Source organism: Ovis aries, chromosome 6, assembly GCF_016772045.2.
Source record: "Ovis aries strain OAR_USU_Benz2616 breed Rambouillet chromosome 6, ARS-UI_Ramb_v3.0, whole genome shotgun sequence".
NCBI lineage: Eukaryota > Metazoa > Chordata > Mammalia > Artiodactyla > Bovidae > Ovis > Ovis aries.
In genome coordinates, this window is record NC_056059.1 from 103,100,523 (window position 1) to 103,128,300 (window position 27,778).

At 40.8% G+C, this 27,778-nt stretch overlaps 1 protein-coding gene across 2 annotated transcripts in view; it reads right to left on the reverse strand.

The window, feature by feature from the left end:
- SPARCL1 (SPARC like 1) overlaps window positions 1-27,778 on the reverse strand; it is a 51,103-nt gene that overhangs the window by 16,292 nt on the left and 7,033 nt on the right. For both annotated transcript variants that reach the window (XM_004009982.5, XM_060417413.1), the window contains exons 2-4: window positions 5,615-5,678; window positions 2,144-2,311; window positions 672-1,637 (exon numbers count right to left, since the gene is read on the reverse strand). In XM_004009982.5, coding sequence (XP_004010031.3) covers window positions 672-1,637; window positions 2,144-2,311; window positions 5,615-5,668 — 1,188 coding nt within the window. In that variant the 5' untranslated portion in view covers window positions 5,669-5,678. The remainder of the gene's footprint in view (window positions 1-671; window positions 1,638-2,143; window positions 2,312-5,614; window positions 5,679-27,778) is intronic.

Sequence of the window (27,778 nt, forward strand, 5' to 3'; positions counted from 1 at the left end):
CCTATAAGCTAAGTCAACAAACATTGCTGGATCTATTATGTTAGAGGCATTTTGCAAGATATTGGTGATTGAGCCTGACTGACCTGGTGTCTGCTCTCAAGGCATGAGAGCAGCTGTTGTCACATCTCCCATCCTCATATCTGTCAGAATTTACCTGTCTAGTTAGCACCAGGAACTTTCTGCTGCCAGTATCTGCATCTCGGTGCCTGGAAAACCATGATACTCTAGAAGGCCTTCTCAAGGATAGATTGGAAATACTTGGAAATTGACACCTCTCCTAGTGTTCTCAGCTTATGTAAAAGCCATAGCTCCTTCACTCTCCAAATTTGATAATTCAGAAAAACATGCTTTACATGGTTTAACTGATATACCACTGATTACCTACCTTCCTTTTCTTCCCTAAATCCCTTTTCCACTCCTCTTTGTCCCTGTACCTCTCAAACAAACTGCACTAAAATCCAGGGTCTACTTCTAGGGGAACCCAAATAAAACAGGTATTTTCAGGCTAACGATGGAGATGCAGAGAAAAATACATAATTATAAAATATTTCACTAAGGTACTGAGAGATAAGCACAGAGATTGCAAGAACACAGAGAAAGGTCATGGCTATTTTTTTTTTTTAATAAAGCTAACTGCTTTATCAGACAAGCATCATTGAAAATAATCTCACCCGTTGGTTTTCTACAGGTTCACTGGTATCTACGTTCTCATTCTCCTGTGCTTTTTCTCTTTGCTCTTCATGTTCGGTGTGATAGTAAATGGACTGAGCTCTTTCATTCTCCAGGAACTCCTCGCTTGGGATGAAGTAGTCCTCACTTGCATTGTGTCTGGGGCCATGATCGCTGTTATCCTTGGCCCCATGATTTCTGGCCATGGCATTAACACCATCAGTAGGCTCCACCAATAGAGGCTCAGAAAGGGTCTTTTTATCCATCTCCTCGTGGTTGCTGATAACTTCAGGGCCAGGCTTTCCTTCTTGGCTCTGCCATTCTGTATCTTGACTGGGCTTATCGATTTTTGATGCAGTTTCTTCTTCCATTTCCGCCTTGCTGTTTTCCTCTTTTTGTTCTCGGCTACCCTGTTCAAGTTCCTCTTTCTGCATCTTGCTTTCTTGAGTTGGTTGATAAGACTCTTCCAAAACAGTATCCGATTGGGTACTGTCTTCTTCCTGCTCGTTGTTAGAAGGCTCCTTGGGAAGCTCTGTCTCCCGTTCTTCTTCATCACTGTGGGTACCCACTTCACCTGGCTCTCTCCCTCCTTCCTCTTCTCCATTTGTGTCCTTATCTTGGTTTCCTTGATCACTTGGGTCTTGACTGTTCAACTGAGGATGAGAGGCATCTACAGGTTGTTCTTGGTTTTCCTCTGTTTTTGTGATGCGTTCTTGTTGGTTAGAATCTACAATGGAACTAACATCACGAGCAAGGAAGCTCTCTGGGAGTTTCTCCTTTTGAGGTTCACTCATGTCTTCTTTTAGGTCCAATGTGCCTTCAGTTGGTGAATACTCCAAATTCTCAGTTAAGTCACTTTCAGTTTTCTCTTGGTCCTGCAATCCCAGATTTTGGTTGTAACTCTCTTCCTGATCCGCTGACTGATCATGGTTTTCCTCCTCTGACTTTAGCACTGAAGATTTTTCAGGCTGAAAAAAAAAGTTTATTCTTAAAACAAATGATAATATTAATCTATGTCATATTTGCAATTCATAAGCAAGATTGAATAGTTATTATTCTTTTTCTTCACACAATGTCTTATAAACTTATTTATGATGTTTTTCACATTTAGCAACTATGAGTTTAACCTGAATTTGACTTTTGTGAAATATAAGAATTATGTACCACTTCAGCCCAAGAAGTAAAACTCATTAATCCTCACAATTCTTTTAGAGATTGGAGGCAGTTGATATGATCATTATCTTTTAAAAAAAAAAACTTTTCATTTTATATTGGAGTACAGCCAATTAACAATGTTGGGATAGTTTCAGGTGGACAGCAAAGGCACTCAGTCTTACATATTCATGTATTTCTATGATCATCATCTTAAAAAAATTAAACTTAGAGTGAATAAGGTATTCTGTTTAACCATGCTTTAAAATTGAGGCCTTTGGAGACTTAAAAAATTGTACTAGTACACCTGTATTCCTTTTACCTTATGATGGGAATGGTCTTCTATGGATGTTGCAGTTTCCTTTTCATTTTCTGCATCTTCAGCCTCTACAAGGGGGATTGCAGTGTGTTCAGATGTTTCAGCCTCTTGGAAGGAACTCAAGGAGTCAGCAGTTGGGTTGGAATGATCAGATAGGAACCTTGCTTGTGTCTGAAAAAAAAAAAATTAAACACTGATTTGTGTTATTCATGCCTAGATGTTAATGCTTACAATTTCTAGTTATTTTTTCTTGTCATCATTGTTAGTAGTAATATATTTCATTTGTAACATCAGCAAAAAGATACTCTCTAGAATTTTTAAAGATATAAGCAAATAGTCAGAATATAATCTTAAGTGATAAAAAAATCCCAGTCATGATTAAGAAAAAGTTATAATGCAGAGACTAGGGGAAAATAGGGCAAAATAATCTCAAGAATAGCAACTTTTGACTTTTGGAATTATTTTCAAATTATTTCCAAAATAATTTTGGCATTATTTCAAACTTTTACAAAGCATTTAAACTTCATGATTTTGAAAACTCTTTAGCATACAGTCAGATTGAAGTCAGATTAATCATAGGTTATCATTGCATTGAATATTTTCTTAAGTTAATTTATAAGTGCTCACTGATAATTAGCAGAAAAAGTTATAAATCCTTTATTCTGTATTTATATATTTTCCTAACACTATCAGTCTTATATCCATTGAGAAATCATGTATAATAGTAAAAAATAATTTAATCTTGAACTAATTAATGAACTATATGAAACAGGACACCAGGTCTACTAGGGTTGAATAGCTATCGAATATTGTTTCCTCTAGAGGAATGGTTCTATTTCTAGCAAGATTGGAGGCACAGATGAAGAGTTGGGCAGTGAGGCTTGATGGAAAAGTCAAACAATTGGACATAGAGCCAAGAGACCTTCAAGTTTTGACTGTGCTATTTACTATCTGTTGGTGGTCTGACAAATTGTTTATCTCTACTTTCTCATCTCTAAAGGTGCAATGAGAAGAAATATCGAGATAAGGCTAAGTATATAACACATTTTCTGAATTTTAAAGGGATAATCCAAGTGAAAAATTACTATAGCCAGTAGTAATATCCTACAGTGGTAATAATATGAACTGTCTGGTATCTTAGGCAGGTATTTATCACAGATCTTTGTTAGAGAGATATTGTGGACACTCAGATGTCAGGCAGGTCCAAAACTCAGATTTTATTTGGTTTGACTGGTCTACTCCATTAGCAAGTCCTATATTGTTTATTGTATAATATAAAGAAATATATAGTGTATGAGGTTTTTAAAGATGTGGCTTCCTCTCTTGCTTATTATCTTTTCAACTAAAAGGAATGATCATATTTGAATCAAGTATCCAGAAAAACCGTTTTTAAAAAAGATCTTTTATGTGGACCATTTTTAAAAGTCTCTATTAAATTTCTGTTTTGTGTTTTGGTTTTTCGGCCGCAAGTCATGTGAGTTCTTAGCTCCCTGACCAGGAATTGAGCCTGTACCCCCTGCACTGGAAGGCAAAGTCTTAAATGCGTGGTGCTGGTGATTTCATTGCAAAGTAGTGTCCAGTTCTTGCAACCCCATGGACTGTAGCCCACCAGGCTCCTCTGTCCATGGGATTTTCTCAGGTAAGAATACTGGAATGGGTTGCCATTCCCTTTTCCAGGGGATCTTCCAGACCATGGGATCAAACCCGGGTCTCCTGCATTGCAGGCGGATTCTTTACTGATTGAGCCACCAGGGAAGGCCCTCCAGAAAAGCCCTCAGAGGAATGTGGAAAGAGAGCGGTGGCCGGTTTGGCCTGATGGATGACAGTGGTGGCTGGGGATCTTGGCTTTGTGGACAGTTGCTCCCCTGGTCTGCGTCCTGCCTCCCCCACACCCCCTCAGCAAGCTGGAAGAAATGCAAGAAAAACATGACAGCTTATCTTTCAGGAATTTTCAAAGGCAAAATTCTGTTTCATCATTCTGTCCATGTGTACATTTGAAACAACATACCCTCTGGAAATCTGTGTGGAATCTCCTAACCATACAGAACCCACTGATTTCTGGAGAATTCAGGCAGGTGGAAAAAATGATACAATATTTTTAATAGGTACATCATTTAAAAAGATACTTAGCTTTTTGCCAATGGACTGAATCTGTATTAAAACACGTTTTCCTAATAGGGAAACATCTGGAATATGTCTGTAGACAGGCGTGCCATTCAAACATTTGGTTCAAAGATACTTTTGATGCCTGTTTACATTTGTAACAACAGCTGCAAGGGCAAGAAAACAATGGTTCTGTGGGAACTTTCCTCTATGCTGAAAATAGTGATTCCACTTCGGTAATTTCAGAGGACAATGTAGAATTCCAACTGGAGTAGCTCCTTGCTACTTAAGCACGATTCTCAGGGGTGGTCACAAATTCTGTTTTCTAAGAACTATTGGTCCGGGTGGCATGGCACAGATGGCAACCAGAAGCTATCCAAAAAGCAAGGACAGAATCTTGGATGCAATAGAGAGGGAGGGAAGGGACAAGAGATAAAGGGCTTTGTCTGTTTTAAGGTTGATTCCTTCATTTGGTGAAAAGGGAAAAAAGGCACAAATCCCTTAGTTTGATTAAGGATGATATAGATCTCTTGGGAGACAGCCAAATGATCATCCAAGCTATAATCAAATGAAGAAACAAAGACAGCTTTCAGGTATTTTGAGGCTGCTGACACAGTCTCAAATGATCTGATTTCTATGAGGCTGATTTATTACAGGGTGAATGCTGGGGCCAGTATATCTGGGTGTGAAGAAAAGAATGTTTTAGTCCTGTCTGCTTTCAGCATGCTTGCTTGGATGTACCTCCAAGGATAAGTTAGGATCTGATTAATTTATATCATTTTCCTGTGCCTAACCTCTTGGTTCCTGTTTTTATTATAGACTCAGAATTTCTCAGTCAGGATGTATTGATCTTGCAGAAAATACTGCTGGAGAGGGTGGGTATTTGCTCCAAGATTTCTCAAACTGATTTCTTAGATTTCTCATATTAGTATGGTGAACTTCCATAGGAGAATTTATTTCTTCCTTTTCTCTTTGGTATTTGGCTAATAGACTGTTAGCAAACAGTTTCACTTATATTTATATTTGTAGAGCCTGATAGTTCTTGAAGAAATTTATTTTGAAAAAGTGCCGTATTTCATTTTAACTAGTCATTCATTCCCTGCATGGGAAAAAGAATATGATTAAAATTATAAAAGAATTTTAAACTGTTATATAAGAACACTTTTATTTACTTATTTATTTTTTGGTTGGGGCTGTCCCTGATCTGTTTATTTCTTAACAGTTTAGGGCTTTATAAAATCAAGTGATATGATTAACACATTACTAAGTAAATAGCACAATCTCAAGAACATTTTTTTTTTTAATGGAGGATTCCTAAACTGAATGTCAGGAGGGAGAGATTTAAGTAACAACAGAGAAAAGGACAGTTACCGGAATAGCACCTGCAGTTCCCAAAATGCATAGGAAAAAAATGACAGTCTTCATTGTTCTAGACCTGTAAATCAAGAAGATAATTAACAGTCATGGGTAAAAGTTTCTTTGTAAGAAGTTAAAAGATACTCTGCTTAGCAAATACTGAGCTTGATACTGTCCTTTGTATTTAAAGGCACTTGTCTTTGTGGATTAACGTGTCTGAAAAGACAGATTCATGACAGTTTTTACCCAATCGTGTCCCAGTGAGAATGCTCCTGGATTTTCTGGCCTGGCTGTGTTTGGCAGAACTTGTCTCTGTTGATGACTGTGCTTCCTTAATTGGAGGCGTATGCAGATCTTAGGTCTGAAGGTTTGTAAGTGTTCACAGTGAACGTAAAAGTCACAAAGTGAAGTAATACAGTGTGTTAGGTTTGGATTCAACAAACTGCTTCTTGGTTTTGGAGAAACACACATTCAGTGCAGAGTTTTACAAATGGGAGATGACTGTTTTAGATTATTTTTCTTACAATCATAGTTTTATGTACAAATGCATCCCTAGAGCTTAAAAAATACTTTGATGTTTTAAGGAAAGGAAGAAGTTTCTTCTGTTAGTTACTCATATTTTTAAAAAAATGCTTAAGTGGTATTTAAAAATGTATTAATATTAAACATTATCCAACTGATTTAATACTATATCAGCTATCATTTCACACACACACACACACACACAACATACGTGCACACATATACACAATACTCTTCTCCTTTTCCCCCCTCTTCCTAAAGTAGTTGTATCACAATTTCTGTTTAAAACATTATTTAACATTATGACAATGTAAATATTCTTCACAACTGAGCAAAACAGTAATTTCTTGTGTTGAATCATTTTAAAATTTCTTTTCTTGAACAATATTTTGCTTTTGTCTGGATCTAGAAACTGACTCCCTTTTAAAAATAATTTCTCATGAACCCATCACTTACTCTTCCTAAATTTTCAAAGGCAAGTGAAGCTATTAAAATCTTAGTCTAGAATTTAATATTAACTCACTCATTCCATCAATATTTATTAAATTTATGGAGCTTTAGTCATCTCACATGCTAGTAAAGTAATGCTCAAAATTCTGCAAGCCCGGCTTCAGCAGTACATGAACCGTGAACTTCCAGATATTCAAGCTGGTTTTAGAAAAGGCAGAGGAACCAGAGATCAAATTGCCAACATCTGCTGGATCATGGAAAAGCAAGAGAGTTCCAGAAAACATCTATTTCTGCTTTATTGACTATGCCAAAGCCTTTGACTGTGTGGACCACAATAAACTGTGGAAAATTCTGAAAGAGAGGGGAATATCAGACCACCCGACCTGCCTTTTGAGAAACCTATATGCAGGTCAGGAAGCAACAGTTAGAACTGGACATGGAACAACAGACTGGTTCCAAATAGGAAAAGGAGTATGTCAAGGCTGTATATTGTCACCCTGCTTCTTTAACTTCTATGCAGAGTACATCATGAGAAACGCTGGGCTGGAAGAAGCACAAGCTGGAATCAAGATTGCCAGGAAAATATCAATAACCTCAGATATGCAGATGACACCACCCTTTTGGCAGAAAGTGAAGAGGAACTAAAGAGCCTCTTGATGAAAGTGAAAGTGGAGAGTGAAAAAGTTGGCTTAAAGCTTAACATTCAGAAAACGAAGATCATGGCATCTGGTCCCATCACTTCATGGGAAATAGATGGGGAAACAGTGACAGACTTTACTTTTTGGGGCTCCAAAATCACTGTGGATGGTGACTGCAGCCATGAAATTAAAAGAGACTTACTCCTTGGAAGGAAAGTTATGACCAACCTAGATAGCATATTGAAAAGCAGAGATATTACTTTGCCAACAAAGGACCATCTAGTCAAGGCTATGGTTTTTCCAGTGGTCATGTATGGATGTGAGAGTTGGACTGTGAAGAAAGCTGAGCATTGAAGAATTGATGCTTTTGAAGTGTGGTGTTGGAGAAGACTCTTGAGAGTCCCTTGAACTGTAAGGAGATCCAACCAGTCCATCCTAAAGGAGATTAGCCCTGGGTGTTCATTGGAAGGACTGATGCTGAGGCTGAAACTCCAATACTTTGGCCACCTCATGTGAAGAGTTGACTCATTGGAAAAGACTCTGATGCTGGGAGGGATTGGGGGCAGGAGGAGAAAGGGACGACAGAGGATGAGATGGCTGGATGGCATCACCGACTCTGTGGACATGAGTTTGAGTGAACTCCGGGAGTTTGTGATGAACAGGGAGGCCTGGAGTGCTGCGATTCATGGGGCCACAAAGAGTCAGACATGACTGAGCAACAGAACTGAACTGAACTGAATCATCTATGTTTTAGATCAGCCTATTATTTTTCTACTGTTTTAGAAAACTGTTTAAATATAAAATAGTATGGTTTAGCACAGGGTCTCTTTATCTTGGCACCATTAACATTTGGGGTGGGATAATTCTTAGTGGTGGAGGCTGTCCTGTGCATCATAGGATGTTTGTAGCATCACTGACTTCTACCCACTACATGTCAGTAGCAAGTCCCCTAATCCCCACCAGTTACGACAACCAACAATGTTTCTAGACATTGCCAAGTCACCCTGGAGGGCAAACTCACCTGATTTGGAACTACTGGCTTAGTAGAAGGAACATGGTACTTTGGGATTAGAAACACAGACGGTGTTGAACGTGAACCCACATTTGCCATCCATGGAATCTTTGGCAAGTTACTTAACCCTCTGAGCCTCAGATTCCCCATCTGAAAATGGGGATAACACCTGTGATAGTTAATTTTATTTTTATTTTTTAATTTTTAAATTTTGTATTGTTATATATCCAATTAACAATGTTGTGACAATTTCAGGCGGACAGTGAAGGGACTCAGCCATATACATACATGTACCCATTCTTCCCCAAACTCTCTTCCATCCACACTGCCACATAACACTGAGCAGAGTTCCCGGTAGGTCTTTGTTGGCTATGTGATGGTTAATTTTACGTGACAACTTGACTGGCCTGTGGGATGCCCAGGTGTCTGGTTAAACATTTTTTCTAGGTGCATTTGTGAGTGTGTTTCTGAAGAGATTAGCATTTGAATCAGTCAACTGCATAAAGCTGATTTCCTTTTAGTGTGGGTGGATTTCATCCAATCTGGTGAGGACCTGCATAGAACAAAATGTTGGAATAAGTGAGAATTTGCTTCCTCAGCCTCACCGTTTGAGCGGGAACACTGGTCTGGATGGATGCTCTCTGGATGTAACATACAATCATCAGGGCCCCTGGTGCTCAGGCCTTCAGACTAGAGCTGCAGAGTTAACTGGGATCACCATGCTTACTGGGTCTCTAGCTTGTGAAGGCAAATCACAGAACTTTACCAGTATCTATAATTGAATGAGCCAATTTCTTACACGCAATCATTCTCTCTTGTCTGTACACATAAACATATATATCCCCCCCACCTCCACCACCACCCTGGAGAACCTTAGTACAACATCTAATTCAGTTCTGTGAAGATTAGAAGAAATAGTATTGGTGGGAGGTGGGAGGGAGGCTCAATGGGGAGGCTCAAAGTATACCTATGGCTGATTCATGTTGATGTATGGCAGAAACCAACACAGTATTGTGATTCCTTCAATTAAAAAGAAAGAAAGAAAAAGAAGAAGAAGAAATAGTATTTGTATAAATGGCTGATGCCTAAGAAGTGCTTGATTCATCTTTTTGCGTTTTTCATTTTCCGTAAAAGTCAAATAGCAATTCTTGGACAACAGTGTAGGACCTCAGAAAATAATATAATCTAAGTTTTGCCGTGAGGTCAGAAGAATTTTCCAGTGGAACATATAAAGTCCTTTTGCCCACACATTGACCAAAGCTCCCTTTAACTCCAGGAGTCTTTCCTACGTTCATCACAAGTAATGACGGAATTAGGCTGAGACTGTTAACCACTCTTCTTTAAAATGGTAGCAACACAAAAGCAGAATGAATCAGCAAAAATATTGTGGGTTTTAAGGCTAATTTCCTTCTGATTTTAGTTTTAATAGCAGTATATATAGGTAATTACATTTGAGAACATGTTTCTCTTTGATTTGATCACAGGATCTCACAAATTCCCTTCACTTTCTCAAATCTAATGAAACCAAATGAGTAAAAAAGAAATATGTGTCCAGTTGGCCAGAGCCAACTCAATCACTCTTTCACTATTACTCAATCACTCTTTTACTCATTTATTGAGCTCTTACTAGACTCTGCCTAAGCACAGGGCCACCTGGTTCCTGCCTGAAGAGTTACAAAGGAGGGTATCAAGTAAATCGATGATTTAGTATAATGTGATGAGTGTGTGCATGATGCAGTGGAAATACAGATAAGAAGCATTTACAATTAGGTAGTTTTAACGCTAACATTGTTTTCCCAGGTGTTGCTAAGTGGTAAAGACCCCACCTGCCAATGCAAGAGATATAAGAGACATAGGTTTGATCCCTGGGTCAGGAAGATCCCTGGAGAAGGAAATGGCACCCCACTCCAGGATTCTTGCCTGGAGAACCCCATGGTCAGAGGAGTCTGGCAGGCTATACAGAGTCAGACAAGACTGAAGCGACTTAGCACACACTGCTAACATTTACTGAGTCTTAAGGGCTTAAATTTTAGGTACCATTCTAAGGCTTTTGCATATACTAGCTCTTTGAATCTTTTAAATAATTCTACTACCTAACACTTGATTTTCATCATTTTATTAGTAAGGAAATTAAGGTTAAGTAATGCGTTCAAGGTTACTCAGCTAAATGGCAGAACCAGTGTTTGAGACCTAGGAATTTGCTTTTATGTCTGTGTTCTTAACCATTACAGTCTACCGCTCCTGTATAGAAAAGACTTTCGGAAGAGGAAGTTTTTGACCTGAGATTTGAAAAACCAGTCAGTACTAGTTAGCTGTATGAAAGACAGAAGAGCCGTCTGAGGATGCAAACAGCATGGGTGACGGTCCAGAGTCATAAGACAGTGTATGTTTGTGTTCCTAGGGTGTTAGTGGGTGAAGCGGAGGGAGAGAAGGCTCAAAACAAGGCAAGTCTTTGTGTGTTAAACTAGGAATTTTAAATTCCAGCTGAAAAACTATGGGGCCTCAATGACTGATTGTAAGTGGAGGAGTGATATAATCACATCTGAATGTTAGAAAGGATCCTTGGTACAATCATGTGTGGGACAGATGAGTAGAAAGACTTACCAGGAGGAAATTGCAATATCAAGATGAGAGATGGTCAGAGCCTTAAATTTTGCCTCTGGTTTTGAGAATGGAAAACAAAGAGACAGATCCAGCTTGTCCTGGTTCATGGGAGCCAGTTGCTAACTTTCCAGGAATTTTGTGAGCTGGCTATTAAACAAAGCCATCATTGAAAATTAAATTATATACACTTACAATTTAATTATGTTAAAAACAAAAGAAATACTCAAAAGTCACCCCTTTATACTTATTTTTACTACTTTACCACTTATTTTCTTAAGGTTATTTATGCCTGTTGTATCTGTAGGTGGAAATACTATATAATGTGTGGTAATGTACTTCTCTTCCCAAGTCTGTTCAGTGATGTCACACTAGTAGCTTGAAATCAACCATGGCGGGAAGATTACACCATGGAAATCTTCAAATGCTACCTAATTCCACCATCTCCCTGCAAAAAAATGGTTGTTGAACATTTGCTGGTATACTGGTGGATAGTTTTGAGAAATATTTAAAAGCAGAACAGGTAGGACTTAATGACAAATTGTATACTGTGGAAAGAAGAGAAGGAAGAGGGTTGGGCTATTATATTTCTAGTTTGGGCCACTGGGTACACAGTAGTGTTAATACTAAGACAAGGGATTATAAGAGTTTTAGAAGAAAGATGATGAATTAGTTTTGAACTTGTTGAATTTGAGTAGAGATATATGGCAGAAAGTGAAGAGGAACTAAAAAGCCTCTTGATAAAAGTGAAAGCAGAGAGTGAAAAAGTTGGCTTAAAGCTCAACATTCAGAAAACGAAGATCATGGCATCTGGTCCCATCACTTCATGGGAAATAGATGAGGAAACAGTGGAAACAGTGTCAGACTTTATTTTGGGGGGCTCCAAAATCACAGCAGATGGTGATTGCAGCCATGAAATTAAAAGATGCTTACTCCTTGGAAGAAAGTTATGAGCAACCTAGATAGCATATTCAAAAGCAGAGACATTACTTTGCCGACTAAGGTCTTCTAGTCAAGGGTATGGTTTTTCCTGTGGTCATGTATAGATGTGACAGTTGGACTGTGAAGAAAGCTGAGTGCTGAAGAATTGATGCTTTTGGACTGTGGTGTTGGAGAAGACTCTTGCGAGTCCCTTGGGCTGCAAGGAGATCCAACCAGTCCATTCTGAAGGAGATCAACCCTGGGATTTATTTGGAAGGAATAATGCTAAAGCTGAAACTCCAGTACTTTGGCCACGTCATGCGAAGAGTTGACTCATTGGAAAAGACTCTGATGCTGGGAGGGATTGGGGGCAGGAGGAGAAGGGGACGACAGAGGATGAGATGGCTGGATGGCATCACTGACTCGATGGACGTGAGTCTGAGTGAACTCCAGGAGTTGGTGATGCTTGCTGCGATTCATGGGGTCGCAAAGAGTCAGACACGACTGAGCGACCGAACTAAACTGAACTGATACTTAGATAAGCAGCTTCCCTGGGGGCTCAGATGGTAAAGAGATTGCCTGCCACAATGTGGGAGACCTGGGTTCCAGGCCCTGGAGAAGGGAATGGTTACCCACTCCAGTATTCTTGCCTGGGGAATTCCATGCACAGAGGAGCCTGGTGGGCTACAGTCTATGGGGTTGCAAGGAGTCAGACATGACTGAGCAACTGAGACTTCCACATACTTAGATGAACGGATCTGGAAGTGAACATGAAAAGCTTACTTTTCATACAGTGAATAGAACAGAGGGCAGGAGCCAGCACACTGGTTAGTGTAGATCATTAGGTGCTGTTGGGGGATGGGAAGACGAAAGATACAAATGATGAGACAGGAGTGCCACGTAAGAAAAAGAAAGTGTTGAATGTTACTGAGAGGTCAGAGTAAACCCGGCTAAGGATTATCCTTCCCTTTGGAAATGCAGAGGTTAGTGGAGAGTTGAAGAAGAGTAGGTGGTTTTGGTGTGATAGTGTCAGTGGAGGCGTCTTCAGTAACTGGGGAGTAAATAGACAGCAATGGAGTGAAGACAGTGAGTGTAGACCACTCTTTAGACAGTTGGTGGGGAGGGACTTTCCTGGTGGTCTAGTGGCTGAGATTCTGCTCCCAATGTAGGGGGCCGGGGTTTGATCTCTGGTCAGGTAATTAGATCCCACATGCCTCACCTAAGAGTTCACATCCCACAACTAAAGATCCTGTGTGCCTCAAAAAAGACTGAAGATCCCACATATCACAACTAAGACTCAGCACAGCCAAATCAATTAATCAATAATAATAATAATAAAAGATAGCTGGATATGAAAGGAAGGAGAGTAAGATGTTAGCTAGAGGGGAAAGTGCAGGCACAGGAAATGTTTATTTGTATTCTAATATGCTGATCCATATCTCAGGTGGTACTAGTGGTGAAGAACCCGCCTGCCAATGCAGGAGACTAAAAGATGCGGGTTCGATCTCTGGATCTTCCTGACCCAGGAGGAGGGCACGGCAACCCACTCCAGTGTTCTTGCCTGGAGAATCCCATGGAAAGAGGAGCCTGTCAGGCTACAGTCCATGGGGTCACAGAGGGTCGGACACCTACGTGGTCATCCAAGCATTTTCTTTGCAGAGGGGAAGGCATAAGTAATGAACGAGAAGGTAGGTGGGAAGACAGGAGCTGTGGTAAACACGATGACCTCCAGTGAACCGCGCCTCCTGGGTTTCATACACTGTGATTTTGCCCCTGGCCTTGTGACTACCTTGGTCAATGTGACATCAGCCAGGATGATGACCGCAGAGGCCTGGGCAGCACTTACACAGTGGGATTTGTCGTCCTGTGGAAGCCATCTGCCGTGATGCAAAAAGGCCTGGACTGGAGGCCAGTCCAGACTGCTGACCAGTAAGTGGCCGCACGAAAAAGAGTCTGGAGGATGAGAGCCTGTGGGAGGTTCAGCCCCAGCAGAGCTCCCAGCTGGCTGAAGCCTCCGGAGTGACTAGACAAAGTCAACAGAGGAACGACCCAGGTGAGCTCAGGATGGATTGTGGAATCATGTGCAAATAAGGGGATCGGGTTGAAGCCATTTGATTTTGGGGTGGATTGTTATGCAGTATTAGATAATGAAACTGGGGGAAAAACAGAGAAGCTGCCTCAGTCCTTGGGAAGGCAGTATGGCTCAGTGATTAAAAGCATAGGCTCTGAAAGGGGACCTTCTGGGCTTTGTTTAATCTTATGTAAATTATTCAGCTTTTTTGAAACCTCAGTTCTTCATTTGTAAAGTGATGATGGAGATTAAGTAAGATGATAAAATGTCAGTAAGCCCTTGATAAATATTTGCTCAGTAATGACAGAGGATGAGATGGTTGGATGGCATCACCGACTTAATGGACATGAGTTTGGGTAAACTCCAGGAGCTGGTGATAGACAAGGAGGCCTGGCGTGCTGCAGTCCATGGGGTCACAAAGAGTCGGATACGACCAAGCAACTGAACTGAACTGAAGCCTTTGATACTACTTAGAAGAGGAGAGATTCTTTGTTCTTCCAGACAAAAGGGAGGAAAGCTTAATTGTAGGGATCTGTTGAGGTAAGGCCCCTAGAAATATCAGTTCATTAAGTTGGATGTATTTACACCTTCCTCACATTCATATAGCATTTCATAGCATGTAAAATATTTTCTTGCATACTGTCTCATTTTATCCAATAAGGAAAGGAGGAGAGATAACATTTAACTCTAAAGAAACAGAAGCTTGGGAATTCCTTGGCGGTCCAATGGTTAGGACTCTGCCCTTCCACTGCAGGGGGCATGGTTTCTGTCATTGGTTGGGAAGCTAACATCCCACATGCAGCATGGTGTGACCAAAAAAAAAAAGAAAGAAAGAAAGAAACAGAAGCTTGAAATATCTAACTTATTTGGCTATATATATCCCAGGTGCCTCAAATGGTAAGGAATCTGCCTGCAATTCTGGAGACCCGGGTTCAATCCCTGGGTCAGCAAGATTTCCTGGAGAAGGGAATGGCAACCTACTCCAGTATTCTTGTCTGGAGAATCCCAAGGACAGAGGAACCTGGTGGGCTGCAGTCCGTGGGGTCACAAAGAATCGGACACGACTGTGTGACTCAGCACACATGTAAAGGCTTAAGAGGTAAGTAAGGACTAGTGTTCTTGCCTGGAGAATCCCAGGGACGGGGGAGCCTGGTGGGCTGCCGTCTATGGGGTCGCACAGAGTCGGACACGACTGAAGCGACTTAGCAGCAGCAGCAGGAGCAAGGACTAGAACATGGCACTCTGGACTCCAAGTCCAGGGTTCTCATATGGTTTCACAGAATAGGCCGCAGAATAGAAATCCAAAGTCTGGCGTTGGGCCTTGGCTCTGCCAAGTACTAAATACTACTTTGAGCAAATTATTGAATCTTGCCAAACTTCATCTACAGAATGGGAATAACAAATCCAGTGTCAAAGGGCACCATGGAGGCGGGGAAGCTCTTTGTAAACTTGAAACATATATGTGTAAATGAGTATTATTTCTATTGCTCTGTCTGGTGCTTGTCATCAAGATTATCATTATAGGGACCACTTCCCTGTTGTCCACGGGCTGAGTCCATGCTCCCAATACAAAGGGCCTGGTTTAATCCATGGTCGGGGAACTAAGATCTCTTATGTCTCATCTAAGTCCCGGTGCCATAGCTACGGAGCTCGTGCACAGCAACAAAGTTCCAGTAAGCAAAAAAAAAAAAAAAATCCCATAATAATAGTACCATTATAGCCATTATGGCTCATATTTAGTGTGAACGTGAAAGTCGCTCAAGTAGTATCTGACTCTTTGAGACCCTATGGACTATACAGTCCATGGAATTCTCTAGGCCGGAATACTGAAATGGGTAGCTATTCCCTTCTCCAGGGGATCTTCCCAATCCAGGGATCAAACCCAGGTCTCCCACGTTGTGGGCAGATTCTTTACCAGTTGAGCCACAAGGGAAGCCCAAGAATGCTGGAGTAGGTAGCCTATCCCTTCTCCAGGGAATTTTTCCCACCCAGGAATCAAACTGAGGTCTCCAGCATTGCAGGTGGATTCCTGACTGACTGAGCTATCAGGGAAGCCCTTTATTTTGTGTGGTATAAGAGAAATCAGCCTTCAGTGTTCCTTACTTTTTCTCTTCCCTCTTTTCAAGTCTTCTTCCCCTTGTGGATTTCAAGCTGCCCAGGAGTCCTAATTCCAGAATATGTTCACATTTGGTTCTCTCAGTAAAACCAACTCACTTGCTCTATATTCCACACATTTAAATTCTAGTTTTGCACATACATCTAATCCATCAGTAGGAGATAAAATTTGCAAGTTAGTGTCTTTCTAGTCTTAGTTAAGAGCTATTTTCACATTCGCCTTATCTCAAATGAACTATAGAATGCTGAGAATCTTGGCACAGCTGTGGAGAAGACATATGAAGGCAGGATGAGCTTGTTGTATGAGCTTCAGTGGTCAGCTGTGCAGGCTTTTGGGGAGTCCACCCCCAACCTTTCTTGCATGGTCTCTGATTCTTTACTGTGTCCCAGGATGGAACTATTTTTTAGGGGTCTCATGTTTATTTCCACCTGAAATTAAAAACAAAATTTAAAGGAAGACTATGGTTATGTCATTTAGAATGACCCAAGCAGGAAAGCACCTTAAGTTTTAATTGTAAAGCAGATGCCTGTGTTGTATTTTTAAAGACAGAGCTTTGTGGAATAGTCCAGTATCTAGAAAGCAAAAGGCCTCGAGTTCCCTTGCTGTGTTCCACTTTGACCTTCAGATTGGTCACTGGGCATTTTTGTCTCACAAAGCTAATTGTTTTTGCGACATACTGATCAAAAATAATTTCACAGCCTTTTGCTTCTTATTTTAAGAACTGAACAAATGTACTGATTTGTGTAAATAAGACAGAGTGGAGAACTTTTCTGGGAAATGAGAGGTTTTTTAAAACATCTGTCAGACTGGAGACTACAGAAGGTTTAATCAGCTGATGCTTGCAACATACTTTGAAAATGAAACCCATGATGTTCTTGCTAAGTATGATGAATACCATTTATTCTTGGGTAAGTAAAAAGTCATATATTTTGAGACATTCAAATTTGGTGTGCACTCTACAGAATACAAATTGTTATTTTTGCAGAAAGCGCAAATAAAACTCTGTATAAAAATGCAGGAGTGAGAAAAAATTTTGAATATAGAGTTATTATTCTTGAAGACTTAAATATTCAGTGTTTATATGAAATTAGATAAATGTTATTTTGCCCAAATGTATGAATTTATTCAAAGGCAGCAGCATAGCTGAAAGTAACGAGCCCTGGAATTTAAGTATAGTATGGAATTGGAAGATCTAAGTCTAGACCTGAACTATATAAATTTTAAAAAACATTTATTTATGTTTTTGGCTCTGTGCTGGGTCTTAGTTGAGACATGTGGGATCTAGTTCCCTGACCAGGGATTGAACCTGGGACTCCAGCACTGGGAGAGCAGTGTCTTAGCCACTGGACCACTAGGAAAGTCCCCTGACCTGAACTATATATTTTTTACTAGGCCAGAGACTTTGGTCAAGTCACTGTCTTCTTCATCTACAAACCAGGAAAAACGATAATAGTTTTCCTTTTTATCTCTTTGGGTTGTTTTGAGATTCAAATGTGATCAACTAGTCATTTGACAATTTTACTAACTATAAAAATGAAAAAAGGTATCATTTCATTGAAATATTCATAAGGATAAAGATGGCTTAATAACTGTAATACGTAATAATGCACAGAAACTTTGATTCATCCTTTTACTTGGAGTTCTTAAATTATTATCATTATTTTTTCTTGGCTGTGCCACCTGACTTGCAGGACCTTAGCTTTCCAACCAAGGATTGAACTTAGGCTCTTAGCAGTGAAAGCATGGAGTCCTAATCATTGCACCACCAGGGAATTCCCTTAAGTTATTATTTCCTTCCCTTTGTCCCATTCCCCCACCACCCGCCGTGGGAATACAGAGGTTAAAGATGAAAGATGGTAGGGAAATTCAAGGAGAGCCTTTTCCGTCTCTTAGAAACAAAGTGTCTTATTACCAAATTTGTAGAAAAACTCATCTGGGGTTTTACAAGATGACTGCTAGACTCTGTTTTATAAGTATAGCCTTTCTGCGGAAGCCCAGGATTTGAAATTTCAAATGCCTGGAGGTCTTCTGGCTGGCCCATAGACCACCAAAACAAATATACATATGAAACATTGATATGGCAGAAACAGGTCTTCCATTAAGAACTAAATACCCACCAATGTCAACTCTATTCTAATTCATGTGAGTAGTTGTCTTAAGACAATTTCTAACATTTTTCATTTAATATGTATAAACGTATGGTATAATAATGACGACTGTAAACTCTTTGCTGCATCTTCCATTGAGAAGTGAAGTCAAATTCTCCCCTTGAATCTGGACTGCCTTTAGTGGCTTCCTTGACCACATGATTGAAGTGGAAGTGATGTCCTGGGACTTTGGAGGTTAGCTCATAAGAAGCCTTGGAATTTTGACCCGAATCTCTCAGAACATTTTGCTTTGGGAGTTCCAAGCCATTTTGTAAGAGACTGTCACCCTACTGTACACACTGTTCAATGATCCCTGCTGACCCCAGCTTTCAAAGCTTGCAAAGGCACAGTGTGTCTGAGTGGAGCCACTGTGGGCCCTGCAGAGTGGCTCACCTGCCAACTCAGTACCCCTGAGTGACCTGCCCAGACTCCTAACCCACAAAATCTTGAGAAATTATGCAATAAGTATTATTTGAAAGTCACAGTTTGTAAGCAGCAATGAAGAATTGGCATGGGCATTAAATATCTTGAGTGAAACATTCTTTAGAAGTAGAATCACTTATATTCAAGAATGTATTATTTTATTGAAAACATAGGTTCTCATTCTTGGCTGGTTAATAAAGTAACTGATGTGATGGCTTATCTTTTTTGAGATTTTACTATGTGCCAGGTACTATCATAAATATTTCACCCATGTATCATACATGTATTCCCACTTGTCACCTCACTTCTGCTTCATAGAGTATCCATACATCCATCCATCCATTCCATGAGAGCTTCCTGCACATCCTTCTGACCACTGTGTCCAGTTGTGAATGAGGAGCATGCAAGCCAAAAGATGCAAGAATTTCCAAAGGGGTGGCTTTGACCTTCTCAAGGATCTCTCTCTTTCTAGCTCAGGAGAAATTAGTACATTCTTTCCATCCTGTAGTGTGTAATTGAGGGATTACTTTAACTATATTTAGAGGATCCCTACAGACTTATTTTAGGCAAGACTGTGTGATAACCCTGTTTCGACATCTCTTCATCATTCCTTTCAGAGTTCCTTATCTTACTTTGCTACCCACTAATCCCATGTGTGCATGCTCAGCTGCTAAGTTATGCCCGACTCTGCGACCCTGTGGACTGTCTGCCAGGCTCGTCTCTCCATGGGATTTCCCAGGCAAGAATACTGGAGTGGGTTGTCACTTCCTCCTCCAGGGGATGTCCCGACCCAAGGATTGAACCAGCATCTCCTGCATTGGGAGGTGGATTCTTTAAACATGGAGCAATCTTGGTCTCATTTCACAGCTTCGTATGGGATGGACTCCTGGAGGCAGTGCTCTGTTCTCCTGAGGCATTTGATAGTCCTCTGGAAAATCACCACCCCTCCCTGCCCTGGGGTGTAGGGAAGAAATGACTTGGGCCGTATTTATTTTTCTTTCCTCAAATCATATTCTGTTATTTGTCAATTTCCTCTTTCTCTGTGAATGCGGGGGTTTGTTATACTTACATTTATTCATTCCTTTCCCTTTTCTTGCATATCCTTTGAGGCACAGGCTTCTGAGTACGGTCAGAGGTGGATGTGCCACAAAGCCAAGAAGCTCAAATTCCAGGGCTTCCTACTTGTACAGGCTTCTTACAAAAGCCTATGCCGCTTTCGATTTTTCTATTTTTAAAAAAGAAGTTCCCACACGTTATGTCAACTTCTGGTTTGCAAGTTCTGAATCCACTCCTGAGTATGGCTCACCTAAAGGCCTGTGGCACTTGTCAATTACAGAATTAATATCTAAGTGATTTGCTGGTACCATGACGAGTCACCTTTCAAAGCCGACCTAGCCCCTGAAGTGATCAGTTACATTAGTCCTATTCTTTGCCGGTGTTTAGTTCCTCTCTCAACCCCATAAGTTATTTTGTTCTCAACCTCCTTGGAATGTCTTTTTTCTCAATGCCAGGTTCTTAGCTTTCTCCTTTGACTGCTCTTATTTGAATTTTCCTTATTAGTTAAACTCTACCAGCACATAATATCTCTTTGGATTCAATGGAAATTGTCTCTGCTCTTTTGTTAACAGAGTAAGTCCGTTGTTGAGTTCAGCTAGTTGGGAAAAGAATTTCAAGTGCTTTAGGCTCTGTGAATGTACCAAGAATCATTCACTGGGGTTGTTCTTTTCCAGGATCAAGAAAAACAGCAAGTCATACCTAAGAACAGTTCCAAGTAACCTCATTCTCATGGTGTTGGGGAACAATGATGGGCTTTGAGGAGCAGTTTTGAGAACTGCTAATGAAAACACTCACTCCAAGCAGAAGTCCCTTCAGAATTCAGTTCATGCTCACAGTGGCTTCTCACGCGGCCAACATGCTGAATCAGAGAACTGCCCACCCCAGTGGTGAAATGTTACTCCTTATCTGCCTTCTGTGAAAGCCGCAGATACAGTAAACCCTAATGGATTTCGTGGCTGGGGTTTGGGGAGTTCTTTGAAAATAGGGTGAAAACCCTAGGCTTATTTATGCTGTCAGAGGGGACGTTCTAGAAAATTCTTTCAAGCAAGGAGAAGACACAGCTGGTCTACAGAGCTGTGCATTCTGCCTTTCCCACGTTGGGAAGAGATTTTGTTCCTCTGAACATCCGCACATCTTAGAGTCAATCCACACCCACTCTCCAGCGTTCTCCGTCCTGAGCTGCCCCAGGGCCTGTGTGAACTGCATCAGCAGGTTTCCTTGCATGATGGATGGTTTCTGTTGGGTTCAGCCAATGGGGTGCATTGTCAGGAGAGATTGGAGGGAAGGAGGAGAGTAAAATCAGGGAACATATATTCTCAGCACCCTCTTGGTGACTATGTCCCTCACCTGAAGATCAGTGTCCTTCTCCACACAGCATTTTCTGAGTTCAAAAAGTCTTCCTCTCCCTGCTTCATACAAGTTTAGCTCTTCCTAGCCTATTCCTGCAACCCCTTGTGACTTCGCTATGCCCTGCTCACTCCTTAGTAACCCCTTAATTTCACTCTTCTCAAATTCCCTGGAGAAGGGAATGGCAACCCATTCCACTATTCCTGAAAAAATCTCATGGGCAGAGAGGCTACAGTCCATGGGGTCACAGAGAGTCAGACACAACTGAAACACACTCAAGTCCACAAATTCAGTTTTCCTTCCTGGATCCATCATTTCCTTGCCGGGACTTTAAACCACACAGTCTTTGATTCAAATTTGGGATTTATGGGTTTAAATATAATTCAGATCCACTGCCAACAAAGCTTCCTCCTGCTCCCCTGTCCTGCCCTGTTTCAAGTCTTTCTGTAGTAGCTATAGGGACACACTTAGAATCCTAGAGTTGATATACAGATTATTAGGATGAAGACATTGGAATTCAATAGAGGCAAAAAGAAACCTTCTCAGAGCTTCCCTTGTCTAACTACAAACAGAAAATTTGAGAAGTGAGAACGGTCATATAAATTCCCTCTTCAGTGTGGCTTCTACTCCCAGAAGAGAGACCAAGACCTAGTCCTCTTCAGGGGAGTTCTATGACTTTGAAGGAGACCAAAAAACCACTTGTATCTTTATAGACAAGTATCACAAACTCTTATCTCATTTGTTCTAAAAACTATTTGTCTTTCCTAAACAAACCTTTTTGCTTTTCCAATGGAAGCTGTTTCTCTCCCTTTTCTTTCTCCCACTGTGTTAGGTAGGTAAGACTTTAACAGCTTAAGGAAAAAGCAGAGACATTATTTTACCAACAAAGCTCCATCAAAGCTATGTTTTTTCCAGTAGTCATGTATGGATGTGAGAGTTGGACTATGAAGAAGGCTGAGTGCCCAAGAATTGATGCTTTTGAACTGTGGGGTTGGAGAAGACTCTTGAGAGTCCCTTGGACTGCAAAGAGATCCAACCAGTCCGTCCTAAAGGAAATCAGTCCTGAATATTCATTGGAAAAACCGATGCTGAAGCTGAAACTCCAATACTTTGGCCACCTGATGCAAAGAACTGACTCATTGGAAAAGATCCTGATGCTGGGAAAGATTGAAGGCAAGAGGAGAAGGGGACAGCAGAGGATTTGATAGTTGGATGGCATCACAGCCTCAATGGACATAAGTCTGAGTAAACTCTGGGAGCTGGCGATGGACAGGCAAGGCTGGTGTGCTGCAGTCCATGGGGTTGCAAAGAGTTGGACTCGACTGAGTGACTGAACTGAACTGAACCTTTGTTGGCTTCTCTATATGTGGGAATAAACTTTTTCTCCTATTAATCTGTATTTGGTCAATTTAATTTGCAGACCCCAATTACTTAACATAAGAGGGTAGAGGAAAAAGTTTTTCCTCCCTTACATATCTTAGCAAGTGCACATATTTCTTTTTAAATGGAACATATCAGTCTTTATCTTTGGAGACAATAAAAAATTACAAGATGTTACGTGTGATTAGTACTCAATTAAAATGATTTCACACAGGATTTGAAGGTGGTATAAAATAGAAGACTTTTAGAAAGAAATATGGGCAACTAGCTCTGGGAGTGTTTTGAGTTGGAACTTGGCATTTTTCTCTTTACTCTTCCATTTCCCTTTTCATGAAGTCTCTAGAATGTCCTGACACCAGGATTAATCTGGAGACTTGGGAAGTAAATGAGTCTCTCTGTTCTTTTCCTTTCCCACACCAAAGGAAACACAACTCATTAGCTTAGGCTGACTGAACACTTCTAAAAATACTGATTTTAGACGATTAGTCCCAGAATGGGTAGAAATTTGCCCAATCAAGAGTAATCTACTTAGCCAAATTAAAACCAAATTGTATTTTGTATGAAAAATACTGCACAAGGGAATCTGTTGTTAATTGTTTTTGGACAATGGCTATTTTGGGTTTCCTGGCACTGATAAGTACACACCGCATTCAATAACTGGCTATGGATCTCTAGAGATATTAACCCCTCTAACAAGATGCTGGGAAGCGTGAGGTGAGTTGGCCACCTCCAGCCATGACCACGATGTCAGACCTTACTGTGGCCACCGTCTAAACACAGGATTTAGGAAAGAGAAAGCAACAAAGAATCAAATTTAGAAGAAGCATGGGCTGGAATTTTGTGTGTCACCTTTTGAGAAAGAAAAGAAGTTAGTCATATCCAGATCTCAGACCATGGTAATCTCCAACTTTCTACCCAGGTTATTTTTCAAATTATAAGAAAACATTTACTTTAGAAATCAATCGCTTTGCATTGTTTTCCTATCACAGGAAGACATCAATCATCTGTTTTTATAGGTGAGCTGATGCTGGTACTTTCCACTTCTCTGTCCCCCTAAAAAGATACTGATGCAAGACCACTGGGCATGCCAAGGTCTATGCCAAAAGCTCTAAGCTCCTGGTTTAAAACAAAAGCTTCCCGTAGTTTTATCTGCCTGTATTTTAGAAATCATTGAAATGTTGTCCTAGAAAGAGCTTAATCTCTATCCCCTTAAAAGCCTGCTGTTATGTGTGCTGGAACCGGGAAGCAAGGAAGGAAAAGAGAAGGAAAGAAGACACCTGGGGTTCAGCACCTGCGTTTTGCTCCTTGTGAATTCCAACAGAATGGTTTGTCGATTTAGATTTAGCTCAAAGTTGTTTGGTCCCCAGTAAAGGGCTGCGAAATTTACTGAACAAATGGTTTGAGAGTTAAAAATGATTCCACTGTGCAGCATGAGGGACTTTCCTGGTCAAGTATCCACCTGCCAATGCAGGAGACATAAGTTTGATCCCTGGGTCAGGAAAATCCCCTGGAGAAGGAAAGGGCAACCCACGCCAGTATTCTTATCTGGGAAATCCCATGGACAGAGCATCCTGGAGGGTTACAGTCCATGGGGTCACAAGAGTCAGACACGCCTTAGCGAATAAACAACAACAACAAGAGAGGCAGTATGAAGATCTGACCAGTCACGATGTCTTGAAACCAGCTACAGGTTTTCTTTGACCCATAATCAAAATCAATTCTGACTTCTGTAGATTTTAGGTCATCTTCCCTGTGTGTCTATCATTTTATACAGATAATTAGGTAACTCAACTTGAATCAAGTAAAAATACATTACTTTTGGGGCTATTGAGGGTCACTCTGAATGGGGGATTCTTATCCTTGTTCATTTACGTTTATTAACTCTATGGGCATAGCAGTATTATAAAACTATGGTAAACTTCGCTTGCCTGGAAACTCCGATGGATGGAGGAGCCTGGTAGGCTGCAGTCCACGGGGTCTCTAAGAGTTGGATACAACTGAGCAACTTCACTTTCAGTTTCTACTTTCATACGTTGGAGAAGGAAATGGCAACCCACTCCAGTATTCTTGCCTGGAAACTCCCATGGATGGAGGAGCTTGGTGGGCTGCAGTCCATGGGGTTGCTAAGAGTCGGACATGACTGAGCAACTTCCCTTTTCCTTTCCCTATAGTCTCTACATGGATGGTAGCCTGCCAGGTTCCTCTGTCCTTGGGGATTCTCCAGGCAAGAATACTGGAGTGGGTTGCCATGCCCTGCTCCAGGGGATCTTCCCAACCCAGGGATTGAACCCAGGCCTCCCACAGATGGATTCTTTACTGTCTGAGTCACCAGGGAAGTCCAAGAATACTGGAGTGCGTAGCCTATCCCTTCTCTAGGAGAGCTTCCCTACCAGGAATTGAACCGGAGTCTCCTGCATTGCAGGTGGATTCTTTACCAGCTGAGCTACCCAGGAAGCCCATAGTAAACTTTACCCTATTATAAAACAGAACAGAACAAAACAAAACAAAAGTATTTATGTGTTCTTGTTCTGCTCATACTCAATTAAAAACGTATGGGTTGAGCTTCCCTGGTGGCTCAGTGGTAAAGAATCCACCTGCCAATGCGGGAGACGTGAATTCAGTTCTTGGTCTGGGAAGATCCCTCATCCCTTGAAGCAACTAAGCCTGTGAGCTACAACTATTGAGCCTGTGCTCCAGAGCCTGGGAGCTGCAACTACTGAAGCCCACACACCCTAGGGCCTGTGCCCTGCAACAAGAGAACCTACCGCAATGGGAAGCCCGCACACTGCAATAAAGACCCATCAGAGCCAAAAGGAAATAAATAAATAAGTGACCCCTTGAAAAAACACTTGCAAGTTGATTGGATGCTCCTTCTAAAAATATTGCCCATTTGGGGGGCTAGGCTGCAAATCTGGGTCTTACACTTACTTATTCAGTGGACTAGAGTGATTATGTGGTAGAAATAATGATGTGATTGGAATGTGGTTGGTAGTTTCATTGTTTCAGCAATTACAGACTTTTGCCAGGCATTTGTAAAATATGTGTTTCCATAAATGACTATCTTGAGAAGTGTCTCCATTTATCTCAAATAAGTTTTAGGAATTTGGGGTGACCCTTTTTCAAGCAGCATGGCAGCTCCTTATTATCCTCAAGGGAATGAGTTGGCTGAAAGAGTGGCATGGGGCATTAAAGATGTTAGGAAAAGGACTTCTCTAGTGGTCCATCCATTGGTTAAGACTCTGAACTCCCAATGCAGAGGGCCCAGGTTCGATCTCTCATCAGGGAACTAGATCCCACATGCAGCAACTAAGAGTTGGAGCAGCCAAAGAAAGAAATGAAAATAAATAAATGTTTAAAAAGATGTAAGGAAAAAATTATAGGAAGATATTGACTACAAACTCTTCATTTTTTTTTTTTTTCTTGTTTGGCATGACATTCCACATTCCAGAAGTCATTTTGCGGAATCAAGACTGTGTACATGGAGGATTTGCTTTGCTCAACTAATAGATCCTTGAGACAGGAGTTTAGAAACTCCTGGGATCAAATAAGAGTATACTTTTCTTTCCTATGGGAATGGGAGTAGTAATAGAATGACCATTGTTCCTAAACAAGGCAGGTCAAGGTCACTGCAACCTTTCTGCATAGTTGCTTAAGAGAGGTCAGAACATAGACACATCCTCAAGTCTGAAACCGCTTTGTTGAGTTTCCTTTTGTATCTAAAGGATTAGCTTTCACGGTAGGAGACGTTGTAATTGGATTTCACCATGAAAGGAGATTGTAATTAGATTTCTCAGCAGGTCTATGAGTTCTGTCACTGGAAAAAAAAAGCAAAGGGTCTGAATAATCTTCCTTCTAGCTAGAAGGGTAGTCCAGCCAAGCCTGCAGGGACTGGTCTGAAAGGAATGGGTAGAATGGGCCATGTGGGTGTCAGCCACCCTTGACCTCTGATGGAGTAATCTCAGCTCTGGTCTCCAAGACTAAGTGTGTGGTCCTTCAGGTTGAGGGTAGAAAGCAGTGCAAGTGATAGCTAAATATTGCTTGGCATTTGGTAGGAAACATAGGACATTCCTCCGAATGAAGCCCTCTGACTCTTTGTCTCTCTGTCTCTTGGTTTCCTAAAATTTCTAGCTCCTAGAGAAGGCAAGAGCACCTAAAGTTTGGCATATTGTAGAATTTGGCATTCTCCATCTAGATTTAGACAGAATTTACACAAACAACCAGAAAACATTTTGGGCACTGTGGTTCATTTTGAGTTCTTATTTGTATTGGTTCCATTTCAGTTTCCATAATATTTTCTAGAAGTCTAAATTGGAATAGGATTGGGTCAGAGTAGGTACTGTATTTGATTTATTTTCAGTTCCTACAGATTTTTTTTTAAAAAAGAACATGAGTTTAAATTTACATTTTAAATGTCACATTTTATTTTTAAAGTTCTGCTGTTGCCTTGCCATATAAACCTACTTACTCCAACCATCTATCTCCATGGGGTACTCCGTATCTTGCTATATCTCTTCTCTCTTCTTATCTCTCTGCTCTTCCTTTTTCTCCTAAGCGTTGACAAGCTGTCTGACCACTGAACTGGAATGGAAACATGGCCTTCCATGCCTTTAAAGTCAGGAACGGGCTTGGAGTCTACTCTTTTCCATCTCTTGTGTTGGCTACGTCGACTCCTTGGAAATCTTAATTCTGGTAGTTATCCTTTCAAGTTTTTCTAATTGAATTCTCATGTTGACTCGAGTTCCTCAGGCAGCCAGTATATACTCTACCATTGTTGGTTCCTTCATTGGCAGCCTCAGCCAAACTTATAAGTCCTATTCCTTTTCTTTGAGACCTAGGAAACTTCCTTTACCATTTTCGGTTTTCAAGGCAGATGATGACTACTTGATCCGATCATCTTGCCTCATTGGAAGTAAGAAGAACTGAACACAACATAACATATGCCCTAGAAAAAGGAGAGGTTTGCACTGACCATTTTCCCTGTTACTTCACTTTTCTTCTTACTGTTAGTATCTTTCCCAGAGTATGTATGTCCACGCTTCCAAATAAGGCCAGGTATCTTTGGTGAAGTTTGTTTATATCAGGGGAAGACTGTAGGCTGCTATTTTAAGAAATTATTACAGCTATGGAAAATTTTCCCTTCAAGGAAATGGAGTGAACAAAATGATTATTATAGATATTTCATAATCAGACTCAAGCAGAACATTCTCCTCCACCTTGCCTTTACACAAAGCCAGATTATCAGAGAGCAAATCCCTTAGTCACATTTTGGCTAAGGTATACATGTTGTTACCTGATCCAGAGTTAACTCTGTTGCTTCAGGGCTTTTAAAATATTAGTGAATCTCTTGGGAGAGCTCTGTATCTGGGTGTTACAGTAATCTGAAGGATTAAGAAAGATGGCTTTCTATTTCGAGATCTCTGCTGAATCACCATTTGATATCAAAGTGTTCCAGCCCTTCCAGTGTATGATACACTCAGACTCACAGATGCAGACCT